The sequence below is a fragment of the Glycine max genome, chromosome 16 (assembly GCF_000004515.6).
Source record: "Glycine max cultivar Williams 82 chromosome 16, Glycine_max_v4.0, whole genome shotgun sequence".
NCBI lineage: Eukaryota > Viridiplantae > Streptophyta > Magnoliopsida > Fabales > Fabaceae > Glycine > Glycine max.
In genome coordinates, this window is record NC_038252.2 from 3,796,774 (window position 1) to 3,820,796 (window position 24,023).

General features: G+C 32.2%; 2 protein-coding genes across 4 annotated transcripts; one reads left to right on the forward strand and one right to left on the reverse strand.

Annotated features, from left to right (window-relative positions):
* Window positions 1–6,462: 6,462 nt before the first annotated feature.
* LOC100791380 (uncharacterized) lies at window positions 6,463–8,933 on the forward strand. Of its 2 annotated transcripts, XM_003548691.5 has the most exons (6): window positions 6,464–6,802; window positions 6,899–6,983; window positions 7,138–7,385; window positions 7,943–8,225; window positions 8,391–8,468; window positions 8,605–8,933. In XM_003548691.5, the coding sequence occupies exons 3-6, from the start codon at window positions 7,141–7,143 to the stop codon at window positions 8,653–8,655; spliced, it is 657 nt and encodes a 218-aa protein (XP_003548739.1). In that variant the 5' UTR covers window positions 6,464–6,802; window positions 6,899–6,983; window positions 7,138–7,140; the 3' UTR covers window positions 8,656–8,933. The 2 variants fall into 2 exon arrangements, with proteins under 2 accessions (XP_040866707.1, XP_003548739.1); XM_041010773.1 differs by having other exon boundaries at window positions 6,463–6,802; window positions 6,899–7,385.
* Window positions 8,934–11,446: 2,513 nt separating this feature from the next.
* Window positions 11,447–17,065, reverse strand: LOC100792427 (uncharacterized). 2 transcript variants are annotated; one of them, XM_006598912.4, is made up of 13 exons: window positions 16,799–17,064; window positions 16,479–16,544; window positions 16,250–16,336; window positions 15,342–15,440; window positions 14,908–15,003; window positions 14,682–14,747; window positions 14,497–14,587; window positions 13,415–13,482; window positions 13,248–13,313; window positions 12,924–12,974; window positions 12,643–12,707; window positions 12,148–12,231; window positions 11,447–11,749 (listed from the first exon to the last, which is right to left on the reverse strand). In XM_006598912.4, the coding sequence occupies exons 1-12, from the start codon at window positions 17,054–17,056 to the stop codon at window positions 12,174–12,176; spliced, it is 1,071 nt and encodes a 356-aa protein (XP_006598975.2). In that variant the 5' UTR covers window positions 17,057–17,064; the 3' UTR covers window positions 11,447–11,749; window positions 12,148–12,173. The 2 variants fall into 2 exon arrangements, with proteins under 2 accessions (XP_006598975.2, XP_014623987.1); XM_014768501.3 differs by lacking the exons at window positions 11,447–11,749; window positions 12,148–12,231; window positions 12,643–12,707 and having other exon boundaries at window positions 12,944–13,084; window positions 16,799–17,065.
* Between the last annotated feature and the right edge of the window lie 6,958 nt (window positions 17,066–24,023).

Here is a 24,023-nt window from a genome sequence, read left to right on the forward strand (position 1 = left end):
GAATTAGTTGGTTATTTTTAGAACCATCCCGACAAACCCTTAGTCTCACTATTTTAGAATATAAATGTTTGATTTTTCTATTTTAGAAAATTCATAATTTTAGTCTAATATTCAATTTTAATGACATTTATTTTATTTATTAATTATGATTTAATTGATAAATATTTTTTAATAATATCTTAAATAAATATGTTAGAATCAAAATTAATTACATCATTTTTTTTTGTTACATCCCTTCTGCATCTATTAAAAGATCAAGCTTTCATTCCTCTTTTTCCATCAATTAATTTGACACTTACGGAATGGTAAAGAAATGTAATACAAAAGAATTTTCAACAAATATTTATCATTATTTGATATTGTGAATTTAATTTAAATTTCTCAACAAACACCTATAAAAGAAGAAAATAAATAAATAAAGTGACTTAAATTTCTCTTGTAAATTAAAATAAACTTATATAAAAAAATTATAGAAAAATTTATGCAGTTACCTTTTTAAAAGTTTTTCTTATCTGTACGTTTTCTATAGGTTATTTTAATTTATGTGAGAATTTGATTCATTTAATTTTGTTTCTTTTATAAATATTAGAAAAAGTTTGTTGCAACTCACTCTTTAGTTTCCTTTGCTTTTTTTTTTTTTCGTTAGTTCGGAATATTTGACACTTTACTATGTAATATTCGGGTAATTTTCAGCAAATTCATATAACACGTCCAACAAAAGATCGATGATTATGATTGCATTGCATAGTAAACAATACGTTTTTATACATTTCAACAAAAGCTGGCCGGACAAGGAGGGCGGAATAAATTGTCGTTATTTACATTGCATAGTAAACATGTTTTATGTCCTTTACAGCGTTTATAATGATACAATTTATTAGTGTTGTGTAACTATTATTTATTCTGTAAAAAAAATCCATTATTTGTATAATTTATATGTTTTAACTTATGCAATTTAAACAATTATTTCTTCTAATGGTATAATTTTGGTGGGTCTTACTCTTACATATTATTGCTTTATTGGTTAAGTAAAAATTATTGCTTATATAAATAATCATTTCTTATATGTAATTGTCATATCAAGCAGTCCTAATGATTTAATATTTTGATACACTTATTTGTTAAAATAGCTTAATTAAACAACTCTCGAAGTAACACTCCTTAAGGTATTTTTACAATTAAATAATAGTTGTAATACTTATTCTGCTGTAAGAGGACTATGAAATGGAACTCAGAAAAAAAAGTTTGAAATGGTAAATAAACTAGAAACATGACTGCTTGTATAACCAGGAATAAATAGTAAATATACTTGCAGTGTAAAAGTTTAAGCTTTGTTTAGAAATTACAAATATTATTTATGAAAGATAATTCTGATCGAGTTTGTTAAAATTGTTATATAACTCAAATTTATAGTTACATATTGTTAAGAAACAATTTAAATTTCCAATTTTAAATATATTTAAGATATTGTTTAGATTTAAAAGAATATTATCTTATTTTTAATATTTTGTTTAAATTCAAAGATATTACATGTAAATTAAGAAATTTTTTTTTAAGATTATGAGGTTAAATTTATAAATAAATAAATGTTATTAGGATGAGAAGAACTACCTAGAGCCCTCATTGAGAGTGGGGTGATTTGAAGGGACAGAATGAGATTTTTTTCGTAAACATACAAGAATTTTTTTTTTTTTTGCCTAAACATAATTTCTCTCATTATTTACAAATACATATTGTTGTTCACGGTATAAATTCAGGTTGGGGTCAGAATTTATATTGTGTTTTTGATTTATTTTTTTTTGCAAAACCCGTTGAGAATTTGGGTTCCAACGTGATTTTTAATTTTTTTTTAGAAATTTTTTAAAAATATAAATAAAGAAAATTAATAAAATTAGAAATATTATGATATAATTTTTAGTTACCAAGTAGGTACTTAGATATATCGTAAATTTGAGGTAGTTAAACATATTGTGAATTAGTCTAACATTAAATTTGTATGTCATTGACGATTTTGTTTTATTATATACATTAATTAAAAAATAAAAAATTTAATTAATAATCTTAAAATAAATTAAAAATATAAAGACATACATAATAAACATAACATAATAAAACGAGAATAAGAAATTGTCAGATAAAAAACATGGAGACATATATAATAAAACAATACAATTGATATGAGAGACATAGAGACATACATAATAAACATAATATAATAAAACAAAAATAAGAAACATATTAAAAAATATAATTAAAACACGAGATCAAGAAATACAATTAAAACATTGGATTATTTGTCATATGCTTACAAAGTCTCATTCGCATGTATGTGTTGTCATGTTGATTGGATCACCATATGAAAGATCACAATTATGTATCAATCTAGAAAAATAAAAAAAAGTCACCAAACTCAACAAGAATATGAACTAATATGGATGAAAAAAAAACAAGAGATAATCAACCAAAATGTTGTTCAATTTAATGAGATAAAAACTATACATATAATGTTTTACTACACATTCTCTTTTAATTATACATATAATCTTTAAAAAATTATATTTAAAATGATTTATAATTCATTAATTAATGAGATAAAAATCTTTAGGTATACTTAAGAGTATATTAAAATTAAACTCTCAAAATTTAGAATAATAGTACAAGTTCTCATATCAAACAATGTTTAAAGAGGCAGAAGCTAGGCGTGGATGAATTTTGAGTGAAGATAAGTAACCAGACACACGGTATAAATACATCCAAAATCTCTCTCATGCACACTCTGCTGTCTGAGTATTCGAAGAAAATCATCAAGTAGCTACGCTACAATTCTTTCGCTAAACAACTAAACTAACTTACTGCCTAGGAAGATTGCATCCCAAATTGACCTCGTGGAGAGAACTCGCGCGTTAAAAGGAAACTCTCCGGTCTTATATATATTAGTCACATTTTAAAACAAATATTTAATTTTATTTATAAGTTATTAACTTCATTTATTAATAATAATTTTTTAATTCTGTCATTTATATTATTTTTAGCATTTTATTAATAAGGAAATTTATTTTTCATGCATCATCCATTCACTCCATACAATTAATAAAAATGTGAGTATTTCTTTAAATTTATTCTCTTTTTGTCTCTCTTATTATTTTTTCTCTCATATTGTTTATATCTTTTGTGAGATGATAATTTAGACTAAACATTTAATTAATTATTAATGAAATTAGTTAAATGTATAATTATGTTAAAGTATAATTGAAAATTTATTTTATTTTCAGACATATTTAATGACTTAACTTTCTTTTCTTGATCTTGATGGTTCGATTAAAAATGATGAATATATATTGAAAGAAATATTAAATTTAATTTTATACCGGAAAAATATGTCTTCTTGATCAATTATATATATATATATATAACTACAAAGTATTAATAACTGGTGACATCACTGCAGTAAAAAAAATAATGATAACGGGTGACATCACTTTATATTTCATTAATAATATTAAACTTTGATACATTGTTGACCAATTATAATAACAGTCTTATAATCATATCTAGTAAATTAATGGCATAAAAGAACCGAAAATCCGTCTGCTCATTTTATTAATTCCAAAAATCTTGTCTACTCATTTTGTAATTTTATTTTATTCCATCTGCAGCAGCACGTGTGACATACAACATTTACTTGAAGAACTCCATAAGCCATAAGTGAGAGACAAAGCATGTGAATCTAATGCCACTGTATCCAGCTCCTTTTGCCAAAGCCATGAATTCCTCTTCACTTCGCTCCTTCCCTCCTGGGTTTGTAGTCATCATCAATACATCAAATTGGGAAATGCTCTTCAATGCACCTGTTGTCTCTGGTTCAAATGGAAGAATTCCATCCACAACAATCACCTTTCCACCACTAGGAATAGAAGCATAACAATTTTTTAATACCTTCTAGCACCATTCATCACTCCAATCATCAAGTACACACTACAAATTATCAAATGGAATAATGATTAATATGGATGAGAAAAAAAAAGGTCAATCAAAATATTTATTCAATTTACATCCTAATAAGTCATTTAAAAATCAGGTGTCTTCATCCTCCTGAAAGTTCTAATAAAGTAAATTATTATTTTTTATTTATTATCAATATATTTCATTTCACACTATATATAAATTAAAAAAAATTATTCAATGATATTATTTTAATTAATTTTCTTTAACTTTATTATCTTTTCTATTTTTATTAATTTCCTTTATTTATATTTTTTTAAAATAATTTTATCTAAAATATTAAAAATCATGTTGAGAATTCAGGTGGGGAAAATCCGATTTCTCAATGAATTTTGCAAAAAAAATAATTAAAAATATAATATAATTTGAGTCTCCTCAATCCGAATTTACTCTATGAATAATATATATATATATATTTTGATAAATAATGGAGGGAGTTGTTTGTTTTGGTAAAAAAAAAAATCTTGTATGTCTGTGAAAAAAATCGAGGGAATGAAGCTGTGGGTATAAACATAAGAGACTGCACCATGTTAAATAAATCGGTGTTGGAGATGTAGGTATGATGAGCCAAATGATTTTAAATAAATTGCGTGATCTTTTCTTCTTTCTCTGTGGTATTGCTTTTTGTTTTATACATGTGCATTATTATATGTGTGAATATATGTGTGTTTTACTCAACATATATCAAGATTTAAACTTAAGACTACTTGTTAAATTAGATTAACCTCTTGTTAATTAATCTATATACTCAATGATATAATATAAGATTCTTTACCCTTTGTCATTTCATTAGAAATCACAAGAAGTTTATTAATTTTTACAATAGAGTTTTGTTTTTACACACAAGAGGCTTAGGCTTCATTACCAATCAATAAAAAATCATTTGTTGGTATTTTTTTAAGATAATTATTATTAACATAAAAAATCTTATCATACATAATCATTTGTGATTAGATAAGAATGACTGAACTTGTTTAAATTTATAATAAGTAATTAAAAAAACACTTATTTAATATGCAAATAGAATTTGCTTATCAAAATAAATAATTTTTTTTAAGGAAAAACAATTTAGATGAGTAGACTAAAAAAACAAAAAAACTGCTTATTTTATTAAAATAAATATTTTTAAACAAATAAACTTAAACAAACTATCCAAATATAATTTAAAAGTCATTAATAATATTTACTTTAAGAAGGCGTTTGGTAGGAATTTTTTTTCAAGTTTTGTGAATATCTTGGGTTGAGAATCTTAGGTGGCATTTGGTTTGAATATTTATTTTCTGATTTCTTTTTATATTTTCCTTTTCTAAAAATAGTTTTGATTTTCAAATTTTCAAGATTTAGGAACACATGTTTATTTTGATTTACAAAGCAAATTTTCAGTTTTAGGCTTTTTTTTTTTTAAAATACTTTTGTTTCTAATTTTTAATTAAACATATTTTCATTCTTATTTTTTTTTCTTTAAAAATGAAAACAATAAACACTCCAACTAAGTGACACTTAGTCTCTCATATTTGGTATCCATTTGTTTTTTTGAAAAATAAGATTCATGGGATTTTAGAGAATGTTTTTTAAAAAAAATTTCACGAAAGTTTTTCCATTGGAAGATGTAAATCTTATTTTCTTGAGTAAAAATTTTCTTTTGCTACAATAAAAATATCATGTTACTCTCATTAATATGATAAATAATCAAAATAATGGACAAAATAATATATAACTCTTTAATTTCTAAAAAATTTATTGTGAGTCAATCAAATAAATTTTAGTCGTTTTCAGAAATTATAATTAACTGATAAAACTTTTCCCCTATCCAACGTCCCAAGTCATACAAAATATTATTTTTATTACTTAATTGTGTAAACTTTTTCAATACATGTTTTTTTTAAAAGTCTAATTAGAAATACAAATTCTCTTTCTCGGGGAAGTTTATATTTGGGGTTAAAATAAAATACAACAACTCATAGGATTAATTTAATGGTGAAAGGTTGATTTGAGAAACAAAGAGGAGATCTTTTGTGTGTAAAGTGAACAAATCATATATAACATGACGTAAGTCATATCACCATGAATATAAGTAATGTTTGTTAAGTTTTATGCCCAAATGATCCCAAGAAAAAAATCAACTTCAGCACAGTCCTAAAAGAGGACCAGGCCCAAACCAAAGCCCAGGACCAAGCCCATACCCGTTGGATTGGGGGCAGGTCCGTTCTGATAACAACCCCCATCCATCTCTTATCTTCCTACTCCAACATAACAATACAAAATTCATTAAATATTGTAATTTAATTTTATATTTGACAATTATTATCGAGAAAAAAAGAGGGAAGAAGAGTCTGAGGAGGGTGCGGGTCCCTCAAAACTGTGTGATCAATCACCAAACCTTTCCCTTCTCCATTCAACGGCCCTGATTCTCTCTAGTTTCCCATCCCTCCACAAGAAGGATAAATACACAACAATGCTCATGACTCATTTTTAGAGCAAGAGAAGAGAAAGAGGAGCACATAATAACCCTCAAACTCCATTTCACTCACAGAAAAATAGAGATATAGAGAGAGAAAGTGCTGCAGAATACACACATACACCACTTCTTCGAGAGAGGTGTGTGAAGGAAAATAAGAACTGAAAGAAAAATTGTTTTGCAAAGGAAGATATGAAACTTTGCAAATTTAACAGCTGAGAAAGAAGATCTGTGATTTCTCTCTCTCTTTTTGTTGTTGTTGTTGTTTGCAGAGAAAATCACACAAACGCACACACACACACACACACACACACCCTTCTTCGTGTCTGAATTTTTATCATTGTAAGTTTTCTTCTTATTCACATTCAAGGGTCTCTTTTTGTTGTTCTTCAAACTCACCTTGTTCTGACCCCATCATCTCTGGTTTTCACCTCGCAGGACAATTTTTTCACAAAGGGTTGTTGTCTCTTCAGAGAGACACAGATCTTGAGGTTGGAGGCAAAATCCTTCACACACTTTGGTGGTATTATCCTAATCTCGAAGCCCAAATTGGGTTTTTCTTTTTTATTGTTTTGTTTCTTCATTCGCCACCTTCCCCCTTTTTGTGTTGTGGCGAAAAACCGAAGCTTGATGAACGTTTTTTGTTGTGTTGTGTTGTGTTTTGTTTTGTGGTGTAGGTTATGGAAACAGAAGAGAGGAACCAGAAAGATTGCAAGGCTTCGGAGCCAGAGTTTTTCTTGCAGTGGGGGAACAGGAAGAGGCTGAGATGTGTGAGGGTGAAGGACCCTCGGATTTCAGCGAGGCTCAACGGTGGAATCAGAAGGAAACTTGGTTCTGCAATGGAGCATCATCGCTCTGGCCTCACTGTGCCAGAAAAAGAACATCATCACCATCATCATCATCAACAACTTAATCGCCTTACAAGGTGCTGAAAACAACAACATCAACTAAGGGGATTTGGTTTCTTCATGATTTTCTTCCCCCACTTTTCTACCCTTTTTCTTTTTTCTGGCTTATGGTTGGCTTCCCAGAGAAGATGTGATTTTGGGTTGATGGGATGTAATGATGTTGCCCGTCTCCAATTTTCTTTCATTTTGTTTGGTTTCAAGAAGAAGAAAAATGGGGTTTTGATTGATGGGTTGTAATGGTGTTGTTTTCCCTTTTTAGAGTTGCTGAGAATTCTCTCAGAGGATGAAAAGCAGCTAAGGGAGAAAAAAATTCTTTTTTTTTTCATTTCACTATTCGTTTCTTCTTAACAGGAAAAAATAGGTTTTTGATGATGTAAAAAATCAAGTTTTTTTTAACATACCCAGATGGGGTAAAGCCGTAAGAATATACTTTTTTGGGGTGTAACCGTTTTTTTATTTGTTTTTCTTTTTTTAGAACAAGAGGGCATTGGATCTGTTAATTCTGCCATAATGTCTGAAATTTACGTATTTTTATGTTTTTTGTTGTGGTTTTTGACGTTTAATTTGGGTGCAGGAATTCCGACGGGGCGATTCTCCGGTCATCGGCCGGCGAGACAAGGAAATCGGCGTCGCCGGAGAAGGAGGACCGGTACTACACGACGCGGGGTTCGGCGGAGGAGAACGGCAAGGTCACCGGCGGCGAAGGCATCAACGGCGAAGAACGAGCCCTAGTTTGGCCCAAGCTCTACATCACTCTCTCAAGCAAGGAGAAAGAGGAAGATTTTCTGGCCATGAAGGGTTGCAAGCTTCCTCAGCGACCCAAAAAGAGGGCCAAAATCATTCAAAGAAGCTTACTTGTAAGTTGTTTTTTGTTTCTCTCTCTCTCTTAATTAAAAAAGGGTATTTTATGTTTTTATTTATAGTAAAAAAAGGGGGTTAATTTTGGTGGGTGATTTGGGTTGGGGTTGGGTTGATCTTTATTCTCACCACCTTATCTTGTCTTTGTTTGTTTTTGGTTACAGTTGGTGAGTCCCGGGGCGTGGTTGACTGATATGTGCCAAGAGAGATATGAAGTTAGGGAGAAGAAAAGTAACAAGAAGGTACGTGGTTGGTGGTTTTGTGTTGTGGGCTTTTTACTTTACCTTTTGTGACTTAGATCTAAATTTCTATATAGCTTGTGTGTTTGCATGTATATATACCACACGGCTTATATATTTTCTTTTTTTTTGGATGCAGAGACCAAGAGGGTTGAAGGCTATGGGAAGCATGGAAAGTGATTCTGAATGAATGATATGATGGAAAGAAAGAAAAAAAAATCAATTGAGCGGATCCACAAGAAGGGGGAAGAAGGAAGCCCTTTTAAGAAGCATGAAGAAGAAATGTTTTGGAGATGGTGATGATGATGATGATGTTGTTTGAATTGATGAATGGTGAAGATAATGATGATTCAAGTTTTTTTTATATTTGTGTGGCATGTATGTTGCCCCCTCAATGTTTTTTTGTAAACGAGTAAGATTCGATCCGATCCAATCCATTTCAATTAATTAAGAAAAAATATTTTCTCATCTTCATCTCTTCCTCTTTCTCTGAATTTTTTGTTTCTTATGGCGTGCACTTCTTAATTTTAAGTCCAGCAAAACCCCCTCTCCATGGTATTTTTTTTCTCATTTTTTTGAAGAGAAACATCGATGAAAATGGGTAGCGTGGAGATTGGACGATCTTTTGCAAAACCCATTTATGCAAAATATGCTATGTGCCCCACATTTGTAGTTTGCCGACACAGCACTACGATGTATGTACCTTTGAATGTTATTGAAATCATAGTGTTTTTGACCGTTAGAAGCTTTGGAAGTTATAAAAAAAGAAGATAGGGTTGCATTAGCCAATAAGGAAAATAAATACTTCTCAAGGATTGTAAGCCTCCGGTATGTCCATCATTCAGCATCATCCACTTGTTTGTGGTATCTCACTGAGTTTGTTGTGTCTATCTAAACACTAGTGCAAATTAGATTTTGATCTAAACGAAGAATTGAGGCGAATCTTTATACTCTAGTACTCAAATCTCCACCAAAAAATACCTTCCTATTTTAAGCTTGATCTTTAAAATTAAACGGAGTAGGGTATTTGTTTGAGAATTTTCAATCTCAATTCAGCTAACACAATCTAATAGGGACCTATTAAGTGTGTGCCACGGAAATTTTCTATGATCCCTCAAAATCAAAACCTTATGCTGATTCATAATATTTGCGAGTAAAGGTAGTTGTGGCACGTGAAAAGTTACATAAGTGCAACATTTATATTTTTACTTTTTATTTGGTTTGAGCATTAGCAAAAGAGAATAAGAAAACAAACTGGTTTAGGTGCGTTCACAGCGCAAGAAATTGAACGCATTTCACGCAGAGGAAAGAAAGAAATGGCAGCAAATATTTCCCTTTTGGTCTTTGTCGGCTTTTGTTTTTCAGCTAACAATGTGACAAGAGATCTGTCACCCAAATTCTTTGCTAGATATGAAATTTGGATAAAAAAAAGATTGTAGCTTATCTCGTCACTTGCCACGAAAGTTGACCTTCTGTCATTGAAAATAAAAATAGTGGCTATGTAATAATGCTGAACAAATCACTGATTATAATAACAAGAGTAAATCGCTTCATAAAATCATATGAACATGAAAATTGACTGGGTAACACCAAAGACAGCTATACAAAAACGTGCATCTTTGCAGCTTTGAAGGTACCATTTTCCACTTGCTAGCTTTTAGAAGCAATGTTATATAAAAAGGACTTGTTTCAACGCACCGTTCTTTCGTCGTGCGCACCAATCAACTGCTCGTTGTCAAATATCTCTAATTTAAGTTATTTTTAGAATATAAAATATAGAAGTGTATTTATTTGATCAAATCATTCTATATTATAATACTTAAACATAGCATTCCATTAATGTCCTATCGTTTTATTAAAACATCACTTAGTAGAGATTAAGATAATAATAGAGTCTGTCTATTTTAGTTGATTGAACAAGATCAATATTTGTAAGTGTTGTAAATTTTTTAATATCGTGTTCAATTCTTACAACTAAAAAAAATAGACTAGAGTTAAAAAAATTCTTGAAATAAAAAATCAAATAAACAAGCCTAGCTAATTTCCTACATGCAATGATTTATTGTTTGTATATATTTTAAGTCGATGGAACAAAAAATCACTTGAGAAGAAGAATTGATTTGAAAGTTCGTTTTAACCTTTTAGAATTTCTAGTTAAAATTCAAAAATCATAATATGTTTTGTAGCAACAAAACTTACATAATGATATATCATCTAAAATGACAAAACTTACATCAATAGGGTTTTTAAATTACCATTTTAAATATGTTATGATATATTTTCTTAAACGACAAAACTTATTAATAGCATATTTGAATTACCGTTAGAAACCCTAGAAACATTCACACTTTCCAAGAGAAGATTCAATGAGCAAATCTTGTGTCTTTAAGTTCAACGTCCATTAACATGGATAAAAGCGGTTTTTCAAATACACTCTAATTCTTCAGTGCTTGTTTGGATTGAAATTAGTTACACTGCCTCATCATCCTGTACTGTATCAATTAAAGGTTTCTCTCAAGCCATGATAACATGTTCTAGAAACCGTTAGGTGTGTGTAATAACTCAAACTCCCCAATAGTGCTTTCTTTTTTAAGCAACAGAAGAAGCTACGTCTAAAAGAGGGCATTGTGTAGGCTAAGTCCCTAGCCGTTTAGCAAACTTGATTGACACAACATTCATTCAGCCGCTGTTCTATTATGTCAAAGTACAAAAATCATCACAACAGACAAACAGATCTGACTTTGCTGTACTTTCTCCCATAACGCAAATGTAGTTTCCAAGTGTTCATTCCTTTGAACTTATAATAGGTCAAGGTACGAACAAACATGTTTGGATGTTCGTTCAAAATGTGGTGTACAAATTTTCAAATAAATTAAATGATCCATAAACTCCATTTTGCAAAAGGAAGGATCTCGATATTTTCGCAAATCTCATTTTGTCTCAAAAGTCTATTTGCAACAATAAAATAAACATGCACAAAATAAATAATTGTTGTTGTTTCTTAAGGATTATCCATACATTGTTCCAACTCTATACAAGAGTACACCAGGAAGAAATACACAAAATCATTTATGTATAAAGGGTTTGTTTCTTTGATAAAATACCATACCACTTGTATGTCTGAATTTTCAAGTGCTTTCCCTAGTAAGAATACTAAATAGTGTGTATAAAAGAAATGACAAAAGTCAACCATTTGCTTTGTCATCTTTATCTTTGGAAATTATAACTGCATTTACTTTTTTGACGTATACATTTTGTCCTCTCCCCAGGATGACTGGCAGGTGCTGCAGCATTTCAAACAGAAGGGGATGAGTACAGCAAGCACATCTTATAATATTCCATTTTTTAAGCATCTGCTTCACTACTTTTTGACCTTTTTGCAAACTTTAATACAATCCAATTAAGATTGAAAACGTTCCTTTGACTACCAAACCAGGCAACTCAATTTAACGATTACCAAAGATTTGTAAGTTGGTCTGAAAGTAGCAGACAAAAAACTAATTACCAATACGTAAGCAAGTATTTGTTTGGCACAAATATTGTTAATAATTTATGTGGTATGTGAATATTTAGTTGCAAGGCATACATAGCCAACTAATCTCTGAACGAAGAAAAATGACAAATCTTGGAGACTGAAGCACATGAATTGAATTGAGGGATTATATGAAGTTTGGAGGAGCACCTGTTCATCATTGATCAATGGCGTGATCAATCAACTTTAGGCCTAGCAGCTTGAAGCATCTCAACAATGAGAGTCTTCACATCCCTAAAAGAAAAACAGTAAAAGAATCACTTCTCTGTGGAAAATAAACCCAACATGCTTCAGGAAAGGTTATTCTTCCTAATTCCTTATCGGAAACCCATAAGCCCATGGCAATAGGAAGCTCACAACTTAGTTATTCAGCAAAGGAGTCCTTGGCATGGACATGATGAATCTCATCATCCCAAAAGGACGAAAAAAGATAGAAAAATGGTATTTGTTTGATTAACAGCATCAAGTTTAATCAACTGAACAGTAAAGCCTAGACTAATACAGTAATACTACCATTTTCATCAAATTTCACACAAGCATGGAATTGCATAAGTAAACTGGAAAACAGAAGAGCATATTTGATCTAATGAATATAGATATGTCCTTTTTTGCAGATGGGAGTTTATATCAAATATGATGTCTCACTTTCTATCTTCAGCACGTCGAGGGAAAGGTACACGAAGCTTGAAAGTATCACCCTGGTAACCAGCCTACAAAAAAAAAAATCTTCTAATAAATAAGGTGCAAATTTCAAACTCAAAAAACTATCCAAAAACTGCAGGGCTGAGGATAAAAGACTATTGAAAAGACCAACTTATTAAAGACTTCATTTGTCAAATTTATAAGTGAATTTTAAAATAAAAATAGTTCCTAAAGTAATAGGCAAAACAATTATTAAAAAAGAAAAAACATAACGAAGGAAGTACCTTAACATTGAAACCAAGACTATCCAAATCTAGTATGTCGGCAAAGTCCACTTGCAGATGATGATGATGAATTCAGTTAAATTAATGCTGAACATCATACCCCCATGATGATTGATGAATACAAGACAATTAGAGAGTCATCCTCATAGATTCTTTTAAGCCTGTTAATGTGGCACCCCACTGAATATTAATATCACACATCACACTAAGATATCATATTGCACACTGGTTTAACAAAGTAATTTTACATGATATTAGCAATTGAATTAAAGAGCTTCTTTTATTTTTTATATTGTATACTGTAGAATGGTCAAGACAACATACTGGAACTGAGGTCCAATGCTGCACAATCACTTTGTTATCTTCAGCATGATCTTTGTTCATATGAGACTGTTAAACAACACAGTTTATCTATATTAGAATAAAAAATGTCCGACTTCTGAAAGGCATTGTAGATGTGTAACATATAATGGTCGATTAGAGATCACTACCGCCACTGGCTTGGAAAACTGAGCTATGGGGTCAACTTTTGCAGATTTATACTCATCTCCACTAAACTCTGAAAATCAAAATCAAAATCAAAAGAAAAACATGACATAAATTGTCAAGGACGATATAGAGAACACACAAAATTCACTTATGGTCCAGAGATGATATTTGCTCATTCATGAAGCTTTCCATTGTGATGGCAAGACATTATGATCAACAATTAAGTAGATAAAGATAAAAAAATTTACCCCAAAATGCAATGATTTATTACAGATTCTTTGCAATAAAAATGAAGGCTATCCTAAAACCAGATAACCAGTACAGTTTCCAATCGAATAAACCTACTCGAAAGACTTGGTTCTTATCATCCCATATGATGCAGAATGCACCATCATCAAGAAATCCTCTACTTAAAATACAAACAATCTCAGTACGTTGGTTTAGAGGGTTTTTTTTTACGGTGTTTTATTTTTTTATAATATTTATTAGGAATCTGGATGATTTGTTCACCTAGATGCTTAAGTGTTTCTTAATTACTTAGGAAGCCCACAGGTAACATTCACAAGAGAGAAAAACTCATCTGAAAAAGAGTATCTCTAAAGTGAGAAAATAAGGATAAAACCACTCTTAAATTTTAGTAGGTTAAGATCACAATACACTTCAAATTAAATCAAGAATGGATATTATGTTGCTCACTTTAGAGACTAGCTCACATTAGAAGAGCTTTCTCCCAACTTCACACCATCCAAACACCCACAAATCTAAAACCCTAAAACCTCTCCTATTGCTGCAAATCACCCTTACCTTCAAGGCTTCAACTATAATGAATAATCCTTCAACCATACCCCTCTTGTTTAAACTAACTCCCTACCCCTAACACCAGAACTGCTCAGCATACCTGATATAATTAACTACCATTATTCTAACAGCTAACTAGTAACTATTATATATTATTCTAACAAACTACTTCAGAGACTTTATTAAGATGACAAAAAGTTTACACAATAATTACATCCTTTAGTTTAATAATAAAAAAAAAGCAAATCAGAAAATTAAACCAACAAGAGTGACAGGGTTAACAAACCTCCTGATCCTAACAAAGCCGTGGCAACACCTGACACAAATCGTACAACTTTTGGTTCAATGCGCAAGAATCGGAAGTCTCCAAAGTCAACCTTCAATATTGGACGGTTTCATAGTTGTTAATTATACAACAATAAGAAGAAGGAAAAGACATGAATTACAAAGAAGAGTGATGAACAAATTTACCCAAAATGCATTGGGATGCCTCGCCAAATATGCAGCTCGAACGGCTTCTCTTTCATTTTCAGGTACCTGAAAAAAAAAATTCAGCAATGCATTTAAACTTCAAAATCTTCATATAATGATTCTATAATATAACAACTATATAATCCAATATGCAATAGTAAAAGGAAATGAAAACACAAAAAGAAACCATGTATAGCTGGGGGATGAACAGAAGATCATAACTTACAGAGATAGCATCACCATGTACAGTAATCACTAAATCAGTCCTATCTTCAGGATCTCTAGCCACAAGCAATGAACATTTAGGATTGGCAGTTAGGTCCTGAAAAGGAAAACAAAAAGATTCTTTGGCAATGGAAGCAAGCTTTTAACTGTAGGTGGTCTCAAGAATTATAAATGTTAACAAGACCATGTGCTGGTTGAAGACAGGAAAAATAGGATTTGAAATTGAACTTGTGGTATTGTACAAGCCAAGCTCAGCATAACGTACTGAATGATTATATATAATATAAGCCGGTTAACAAAACCACATTCAACATCAAATCCTATTTCTTGTGAAGTCAGTTCACAACCCGAAGCACTTTTAATCTTTAAAATTTAAATTATTTATATTTATCATTTTGTAACAATAGGAAAATTTTGGAGGAAAAAAAGAAAAACCTTCGAATGAACTGCCAAGTCGCTCACTGCTAATATAGGATATCCATTTGAATCACAAGCAAAGTCAACCATAGACCCTGATGGATAACCATCGAACTTCTGCATGTTAAAAATCAAAAGAAGACCAGATGACAAGAGGGTATTTAAGTTGTCTTCCAATAAACACAAACAAAATTCCAGGCAAAATATATTTACACAAAAGGCAGCAAGGTTTCAATTTTATTGCTCTGCCAGACTTGGATTTTGCTATTGCTGTTGTTACTAGAATGGGAAGGGTGTTTGCAGTTTCATTAGTCCTTTAGTACCAGAAATAACTGAAGATTCGGGCACAACTAAACTCCCAGAAAGACAAAATGTCCTTTCTCCATGTCTCACCAGGAAAAATAATAGTTATATGCTAACACAATTTTTCTATTTTTCAAAGGTGATTGCAGATCATTTCAACATCAGAGAAGATAGTTATTGGCTTGTTTGATTTCCTTCTCACTTTTTTAATTTAAAAAAACTGTTTTATAAAATAATTTAATACTACCCAGCAATCAATTTCTCAAAAAAAAAAAATATTAAGTTTTGAAAATTGTTTCCAAAAACAAGTGCTTTAAAAACCAAAGAATAGAAAGAGCTGGGAGATGTTTTCACATATTCTGTTTTGTGATCCTAGTATGCAAGTCATCTGGACTGATGCTGCATTAGTGAGGCACAAACTTGGTGTGATCGCGCACATGTCTGCTTTTTTTTTTTTTTTTTCTTGAAACCTAGAAACAGTTTCTAAAACCAGAAACCAAACACACCCTAAGTTTTTGATCCTCATGAATTACACTCAGCTATGATCACCAAACTTTTAACAACATAGGAAAAACTACCAGTTGTACAAAATACAAATCACATAGTAAGGAAAGCACAGAAACCTTCGAGAATGTAGAGAGCATCCCACGCACGCTACGATCAAGGACAGTTCGAATTTCCTCAACTGGTGGAAGTCTAGCAGCTTTTTCCTATCATAGCAAAACAGCTCCAATCAATAAATTAACACAACCAATCACACACACACACAAATATATATTTCAATGTTAAACAACATCAAAGTTCACACCTAACAGATTGAATAGAACTGATAAGTGATAACCGATACAATACCTGATGTGCTTGAATCAATTGAAATACACCATCTTTGTTGATGTTAGCATCACCAGGCGACACAGTCTGATTCAGAAACCATCAATAGAACAAATATTATTATTTTTTCATAAAAATAATCATCACCGAAAGAACAATGGACTTTGTATCATTGAGCACTTCAGAATTTCAATCACACGATAGAAACAGACAAGAAAACAAGCAAAAACAAAAAAATATATATATTCCAAACTCCAATCAAGTGATGCAAAGTTCAAATTTCGAAGCGTGCAAGCTAAGTACGGTTCAATTGGGTGGAAGGAAGAGAAAGAGAGAGGTACCGGAGCGGAGGATTGTGGTGAAGCGGCCATGGAAAGAGTGAGAGTGAGAGGGGAGAAGGAGAAGGAGAAGTTCGGTGAGGAAGGGTAGCGTGTAAGAGAGAAGGGAAGGGTATTATAGCCATTTGGGTGACGAAAGGGTAAGACCCTCGTCAATGGCGTCACCATGCTCTTCATGTTGGTGTTGTGTTGTGTGTATACCAAACTCTCCTGAAAACTGAATATACCAACCCAAGTCCAACACACAACACAAGTACTCATCTTGCCATTTTGGTAACAAACTAACACTTGTGTTTGTTTCTTTCCGACCAAATAACTTTTCTTCAATTTTTTTAATTTTTTTTAAAGGAATTCAAATAATCATAGTATAAACTGTTTTGTATTAAATAGATATTAAACTTTATTTTTTACAAATTGTAATTTAACATTTTTCATTTTCGCCAAAAAAAATTATTTTTATTCCTTGCAAAATATATGTGTTAAACAGTGAAAAAATATTTTAAACAATGAAAAAAATGCTTGCTAAAGCACTTTAAACACAAAAATAAAAATAAACATATTTTACCATAACTAAAAAAAAAACAAAATTGCAAGGATGATAATTAAAAAAGCACTAAATTGTAGGAAAAAATATTTAGGTTTAAGAAAAATTGTTATTTATGACTATTTTAAAAATATAAAAATTACTTTTATACTGTAATTAGATAATTATGTAAAATTATTTTATATTTTCAGTGCATATTTTTTTTTATTAATTGATAATGTAAAAACTTTTACATGCCTAACTATTAAATTCAGTTTTTAATCTATAATAAGTTAATTAAAACACGCTAATAGTGTGCTTTAATTATTTTAAAGAAAATAAACATTGTTTAATTGACAAATTTAAAAAGGTAAAATAATTATTTCTCATGTACATCCCCTAAGATTTGTTAAGAAAAAATAATATTTATACTTGTGTAACATATGCAATAAATAATATTTTTTAAATTTAATATTTTTAATATGAACATCAATATTAATAGAAAAATAATTATGTATATATTTTTCTCTATTTACAATAATATATGTAATAAAATATATTTATTAAGAACTAATACACATTTAACTACTACTAGTTCTGTAAAAATAGAAAACTAATTATAAAAAAATAAAACTTGAAAGACTAATAATTTAATATCATGTAAATTTATTAAAATATATCATTAATTAGGCATGGAAAAATTCAATTAAATAAATAATTGAAAAAGAACGGAGCACACTAATGGTAGCACAAGGCGTGAACAACAAAGGTAAAAAAGAGAACCTCGAGGAGAACGTAAGGGAAAAATAAAGGCACAAAATATTTTTTGAGGAAGTTTTATTTGTAGCGTGAAAAATTATCCAATGGTCAGAGGTTAAGGGGCATCGTTAATCCAATAATCCCAAATGAAACGTACTAGTATATATTGAGTACCCAACCAATATCTACTAACGCACTGATCTAAAAAAAACGATGAAACAATAAAAACATAAACAGAATTTAAACTCATTTCCCGTTACCTTCCTTGCCCCACTCATGAATATTGAGTACCCAACCAACTATTTTTTGTGGTTCAATTGGTTCAAAATGGGAACACAGTAATAAAGAACTGAACTACAATGACATAGCATCTGAATAAAGGAAAATCAGAACAGCAATAGAGAAGGAAGGAATTTTTTTTTATATTATTTCGTACGGTACAAAATTTTAAAAGAAAAAAAAACTAAAATCCTACATTACTCAATTTTGACTCTCTTAAAGAATCTTAAAGAGAAAAGTTAAAAATCTGAATGGTGTATTTTATATCTTTCACCTTCATTAAAACTGAATACAAAAGGAAGCATTTATAATCCCCCCTTCAAACTCAAGGTGGAGGGTTGCTAGAGAAATGTTGCACATTGAGTTTGCCTCTTAGCAACTCAAATCTAGTTGAGGAGAGAGGCTTGGTTAATATATCAGTCCATTGATTCAAGGTTGGCATCTGATAAATGAGAAGCTGTTTGGACAGGACCTTTTCTCTGACAAAGAAGACATCAATCTCCATATGATTAGTTTTACTATGAAAAACAGGATTATGAGCACTAGCTACTGCACTCTGATTGTCACAGAGCAGTATAGGAGTAGAGAAGGGAACCTGAAGTTCCTGTAACAGAGCCTGAACCCAAGTTAATTTAGCTGAGGTTTGAGCTATACTGTGATATTCAGCCTCCGTACTGGATCTGGTTGTAACTTGTTGTTTTCTTGACCACCAAGAGATCAAATTAGGACCTAAGAAAATAGTAGAGCCAGAGGTTGATCTTCTGTCATCAACATCAGAAGCCCAATCAGCATCGCACATGGCTGTAATTGATAAAGGTTTCCCAACAGCAGCAGGTTTCATGAGAAGACCATAGGAGAGGGTGCCCTTAAGATACCTTAGGATTCTCTTGACTGCCCCCTAATGAGTGTCTAAGGGATTTGCCATGAATTGGCAAACTTTATTAACAGCAAATGCAATTTTTGGTCTTGTTAGAGTAGCATACTGCAAAGCACCAACTGTAGATCCGTAGAGAGTAGGATCTTGAAATAAATCACCACCAATTTTAGACAGTTTGCAAGAAAAGGCCATATGAGAAGAAATAGAATGAGCTTCAGCCATGTGAGTCCTGTGAAGGAGGTCTTTAATGTACTTGCCTTGAGTCATGAGAAAAGACCTATCAGGTAGATACTTGATCTCAAAACCCAAGAAATAGTCCAATTGACCTAGTTGTTTGAGAGAGAATGCAGAATTAAGTTGAGTTGTAATCTGCTGGATGAGAAAAGATGAGTTGTCGTTGAGGATAATATCATCCACATATACTAGAAGAAAAATAGTGTGAGCTTGACGCTTATACATGAAATGATGGATCACACTTGCTAGCTTGAAACTCAAACTGAATCAAAGTAATTTTTAGTCGGTCAAACCACAGCCTTGGTGCTTGTTTCAGCCCATAAAGGGCCTTGTTAAGCTTACAAACAAAGGATTTGTCTTCAACTTCAAATCCTGAAGGTTGCACCATGTAAACTATTTCATCTAAAAGGTCATTGAGGAAAGCATTATTCACATCCAATTGAAATAACCCCCAATTATTAGTAAGGGCAAGAGTAATGATAAGCCTAATAGTGATAGGTTTAACAACAGGAAAAACGTCTCATGAAAGTCAAAACCATGGACTTGGTGAAAGCCCTTGGCCACTAACCGAGCTTTGTACTTGTTGATGGACCCATCCGCATTTTCTTTGATCCGAAAAACCCATTTACACCCTACTGCTTTTCTGTTAGAGTGCAAGGGAACTAAATCCTAGGTGTGATTCTTTAGTAAGGCAACATATTCAAGTTGCATGGCAGAAAGCCAATTTGGATAAGCGAGATCCTGTTTAACACCTTTTGGTTCACTATGTGCCAAAAATAGTGAATGATGAATTCGAGGAGTATGTATCCCTGATTTGGACCTAGTTTGCATAGGATGAGCATTGGTAGTTCTAGAAACAGGCTCACCATGTTCAAGGGATTCATGAGGGGATGAGAAATCAGATTCAGGTTGTGACACAGATGTAGGACTAGTTTCATTATTATGGAGAATGTTATTTGAGGACAAAATAAGTTACTGTGAGGGGACAACAGCAGAGATGGGAGAGGAAATAGAAAGCTGATGTGTAGGGGTTGGAGAGGTCAAAGAGGAGTTATGACAAGGTAGAGACAAGTCAGGATTAAGTGTAAAATATTGAGAGAAAGAGGTAGCCTGAGTAGGACTTTGCTTGAAAAAATCACAATATGGAAATCGCATTTCATTAAAAATAACATCTTTGGAAATGTAAATTTTGCCTGAAGTAGATAGACATTTATAGCCTTTGTGGGAAGATGAATAGCCTAGAAATACACATTCTTGTGATCTGAAATCAAGTTTGTGGGTACTGTAAGGTCTCAAGAAAGGGAAACAAGCACACCCAAAAGTTCTTAGAAATTTGTAGTCTGGTGATTTGTTAAACAAGATTGTGAAAGGAATGTTAAAATTTAAAGATGCAGTAGGTAGTCTATTAATTAGATATACTACAGTAGTGAAAGCAAAGTCCCAAAAGGCAAGAGGCAAAGAAGCATGATGAAGGATTGTAAGACCAAGTTCAACAATGTGTCTATGCTTTCTTTCAACCACACCATTTTAATGGTGTGAGGGAGGGGGGGGGGGGGCAAATCAATCTATGAGTGATGCCATGATTAGGCAAAAAAGGTAGTGAAAGGCTTGTATTCTCCCCCCCCCCCCCCCCAATTAAGTTGGAACTTTTTTTTTTTGTGGTTTAGTTAAAGTTTCCAAATTAGTTAAAAGAAAAACCAAATAGTGAACTTTGAAGTCTTTGGGTGGGAAGGGAAATACAAACCTCCACCAAAACAACCCCTGGGAGAAAAGTTTTTAGGGGCCCCCTGAATTTTAAAAGAAAAGGATGGGGGGGAAACTCAAAAAAAAAAGAATTTTCCTTGGGAAATTTTTTCACACTTAACAAATTTTTGGTAATAGATGGGACATGAAGTAAGTTGTTTAGTCTAAAACAAACATGTGAGTTAATAGGAGACAAAAAGGAAGAAGAACCAGAACCATTAATATGAAAACCTTGACTGTTTCCAATGAAAATTTGGTCCGGACCCTCAAAGTGACCTAGTTGATGGATGTTCTGAGGCTCACCGGTGACATGAAATGATGCGCCTGAGTCAGGGATCCATGCAGAATGGGCAGCACCTGTAGAAGAGACATTGGCAAGCATGACACTAGGAGTAGCTGAGGTGACATTAATATCTTGACTGGAGTTTTTCAAATTGGGATTCACCCAAGTGTTGGAAGTTCTATTGTTAGACTGAGAATGATTAATCTGCACAAGTTGTAGAGTCTGGGGATCATAGAGCACAAGAGACTCATGGGGATGATAATTTGAATCAGCCCTGTAAAAACAAATGTTGGAAGTGTGACCATATTTCAAGCAAATTTGGCATTGAAAGTTCGCAAAACGTCCTCCACGGACCCTCCCATTACCGTCGCCACGACGATCACCATTGTTGCCACAGCCTCCACTACTGCAGCCATATCCACCATTAGAATTATTGCGAGTGGTAGTATCATTTGAGTTAGGGAGCACATACCCTTGAGTGTAATTGATAGAGGGAGCAAATGATTGTTTACGAAATTTGCTGGCTCGGGATTCACGTGCAAGAAGGAGAGCCTCAATTTCGGCGACAGGAGGAGTCTCGAACTTGCTTTCAATAATAGAGATCACTAGTGCATAATCCTGTGGTAGGCCTTCAAGAATGGCATCGACGTGTTCTTCATGAGGTACCGGATTGTCGACGTGTGCGAGTTCGTCAACAATGTTCTTGATCTGCGATAAGAACTCACGCATCGTCTTGCCGTCAAGGGAGGTGGAGCGAAGGTCAGTGCGAAGTTGGTGGGCATGCGCCTTCGTTTGCATATGGAAGTACTCATGAATTTTATCCTAGCCCTGATACGAGTGAATCGAGCCAATGACTCGAGAGAGAATCGACTTCGACAATGTTGATTGAAGCCATGTGAGGAGTGTTTGGTCTTGGACTTCCCAAGCCTCATACGCGGGATTCACTTTGTTCGCAATGCGATCTTCATCAGTGAGATATCGTTGAGGAATTGAAGGGTTAACGACAAATCGCTGAAGTTTATGTGATTTGATGACAGGTTCAATTTGTTGTTTCCAATGTAGATAATTAGAGTCATCAAGTTTTTCAGCGATTAAGTTGGGAAAAGATTGAGGCGCAGAAGGAGAAGGATTCGAGGTAGCCATAGACAAAAAGAAGAGTTAGGTTTAAAAAAAAATTAGGGCTTACCACTAGACCAAATGGTTGTGGATACCATGTTAAAGAGAAAAATTAAAAATCTGAATGGTGTATTTCATATCTTCCACCTTTATTAAAACTGAATACAAAAGGGAACATTTAGAGTGTTGCCCTTATCAATATAAGGGGCAAAGGCTGAAAGCAAAATAACAAACTAACCAAAGAATATTATGATGTTGTAACAGAATGAAAAGAAAAAATAGAATGAAAAAAAATAAAAAACAGATATTTTTCATAATCTATCCTAATAAAGAAAAATATTGAAAGAGAATTTTTTTTTTTCTTTCTATTAATTGAAGTTAAGCTAATAACTCTTTAAATCATTCTGATACATAAAAATCCTGCATGTCATCAAATCTCTGTCCATCATCAGAGGATCCTTCATCAAAGATCTTCACTATAATACTATCCTCCAACTTTTGCAGCAATCAATAAATAAATATAACAATTATGGCCACTAGCCAAATACCACGTACAATAGTTGTTCTTTATATAAAAAAAAATGAAGAGATTATAATAAGGTTGTTTAGTGCTGTGCTGGGGTTTCATCTCTCACAAGAAAAATAATAGTACCTCCATAAAAAAGTAAAACTAATTAAATTAATAGTTTAAGATTTGAATCTCGTATGTGATTGACTGCATAATAAACTAGAAAAAAAAATATTCATTTTATATACACGCTCACGATCCCAATGAAAATTAAATTAATCTTCAGTTTCCGTAACAATATTATGATTAGAAAAAAAAGTGGAATTTACAAAATTAATCCAGCAATGCAAACGAAACAGCGTCAAATCAAATGTATAACAAGAATAAAGAATGGTACATACAGAGAGAGGGGGGATATGAATGGGAATTGGAATTTCAATCGGAGTGTGGATGACGATAGGCAAGGTAAGAAGAGAGTGAACGAAACAATCGTTGGAACGGGAGGCAGAAGAGGAGGCGCAAAACGACGTCGCTGCTCAACCTCTCGGGATTGCAAGCAATGAATTGGCAAAGATGCGCCGATGCGTGCGCCACTCTCGGCACCACGTTGCTGTTCAGCACCATCCTTGCCTTGTTCTTGATCTATTCTACTGCGCTACTTGGTCGTTTTCTTCTCCCTTTACCCTGTCCTTGATCCTTGATCCGTATTCACATCAAAGTCAAACTCTATTTTCAGACTCGCCTCTGTTTATTGGAACTGATGCTCTTCTAGGTTGCTTAGTTATTGTACTATTTGGATTTGGACTATGCCATTTTACCTTTTTATTGTTTAAATTTATATAAATTTAAAAGATAAAAATAAATTAAAAAATACTAATACAAAATGGATTTAGTTGAATTCCAACT

Excerpts from the sequence above, each read along its gene's own strand:
- LOC100791380 (XM_041010773.1), top strand. The coding sequence starts at position 7,141 with ATGGAAACAGAAGAGAGGAACCAGAAAGATTGCAAGGCTTCGGAGCCA. Across the intron at positions 8,226-8,390 it reads TCATTCAAAGAAGCTTACTT|TTGGTGAGTCCCGGGGCGTG; the intron begins GTAAGTTGTTTT and ends TTTTGGTTACAG. Across the intron at positions 8,469-8,604 it reads AGAAGAAAAGTAACAAGAAG|AGACCAAGAGGGTTGAAGGC; the intron begins GTACGTGGTTGG and ends TTTTGGATGCAG.
- LOC100792427 (XM_006598912.4), bottom strand. The coding sequence starts at position 17,056 with ATGAGTACTTGTGTTGTGTGTTGGACTTGGGTTGGTATATTCAGTTTT. Across the intron at positions 15,441-16,249 it reads TGCTCTCTACATTCTCGAAG|AAGTTCGATGGTTATCCATC; the intron begins GTTTCTGTGCTT and ends TTTAACATGCAG. Across the intron at positions 12,708-12,923 it reads GTCTTGGTTTCAATGTTAAG|GCTGGTTACCAGGGTGATAC; the intron begins GTACTTCCTTCG and ends TTTTTTTTGTAG.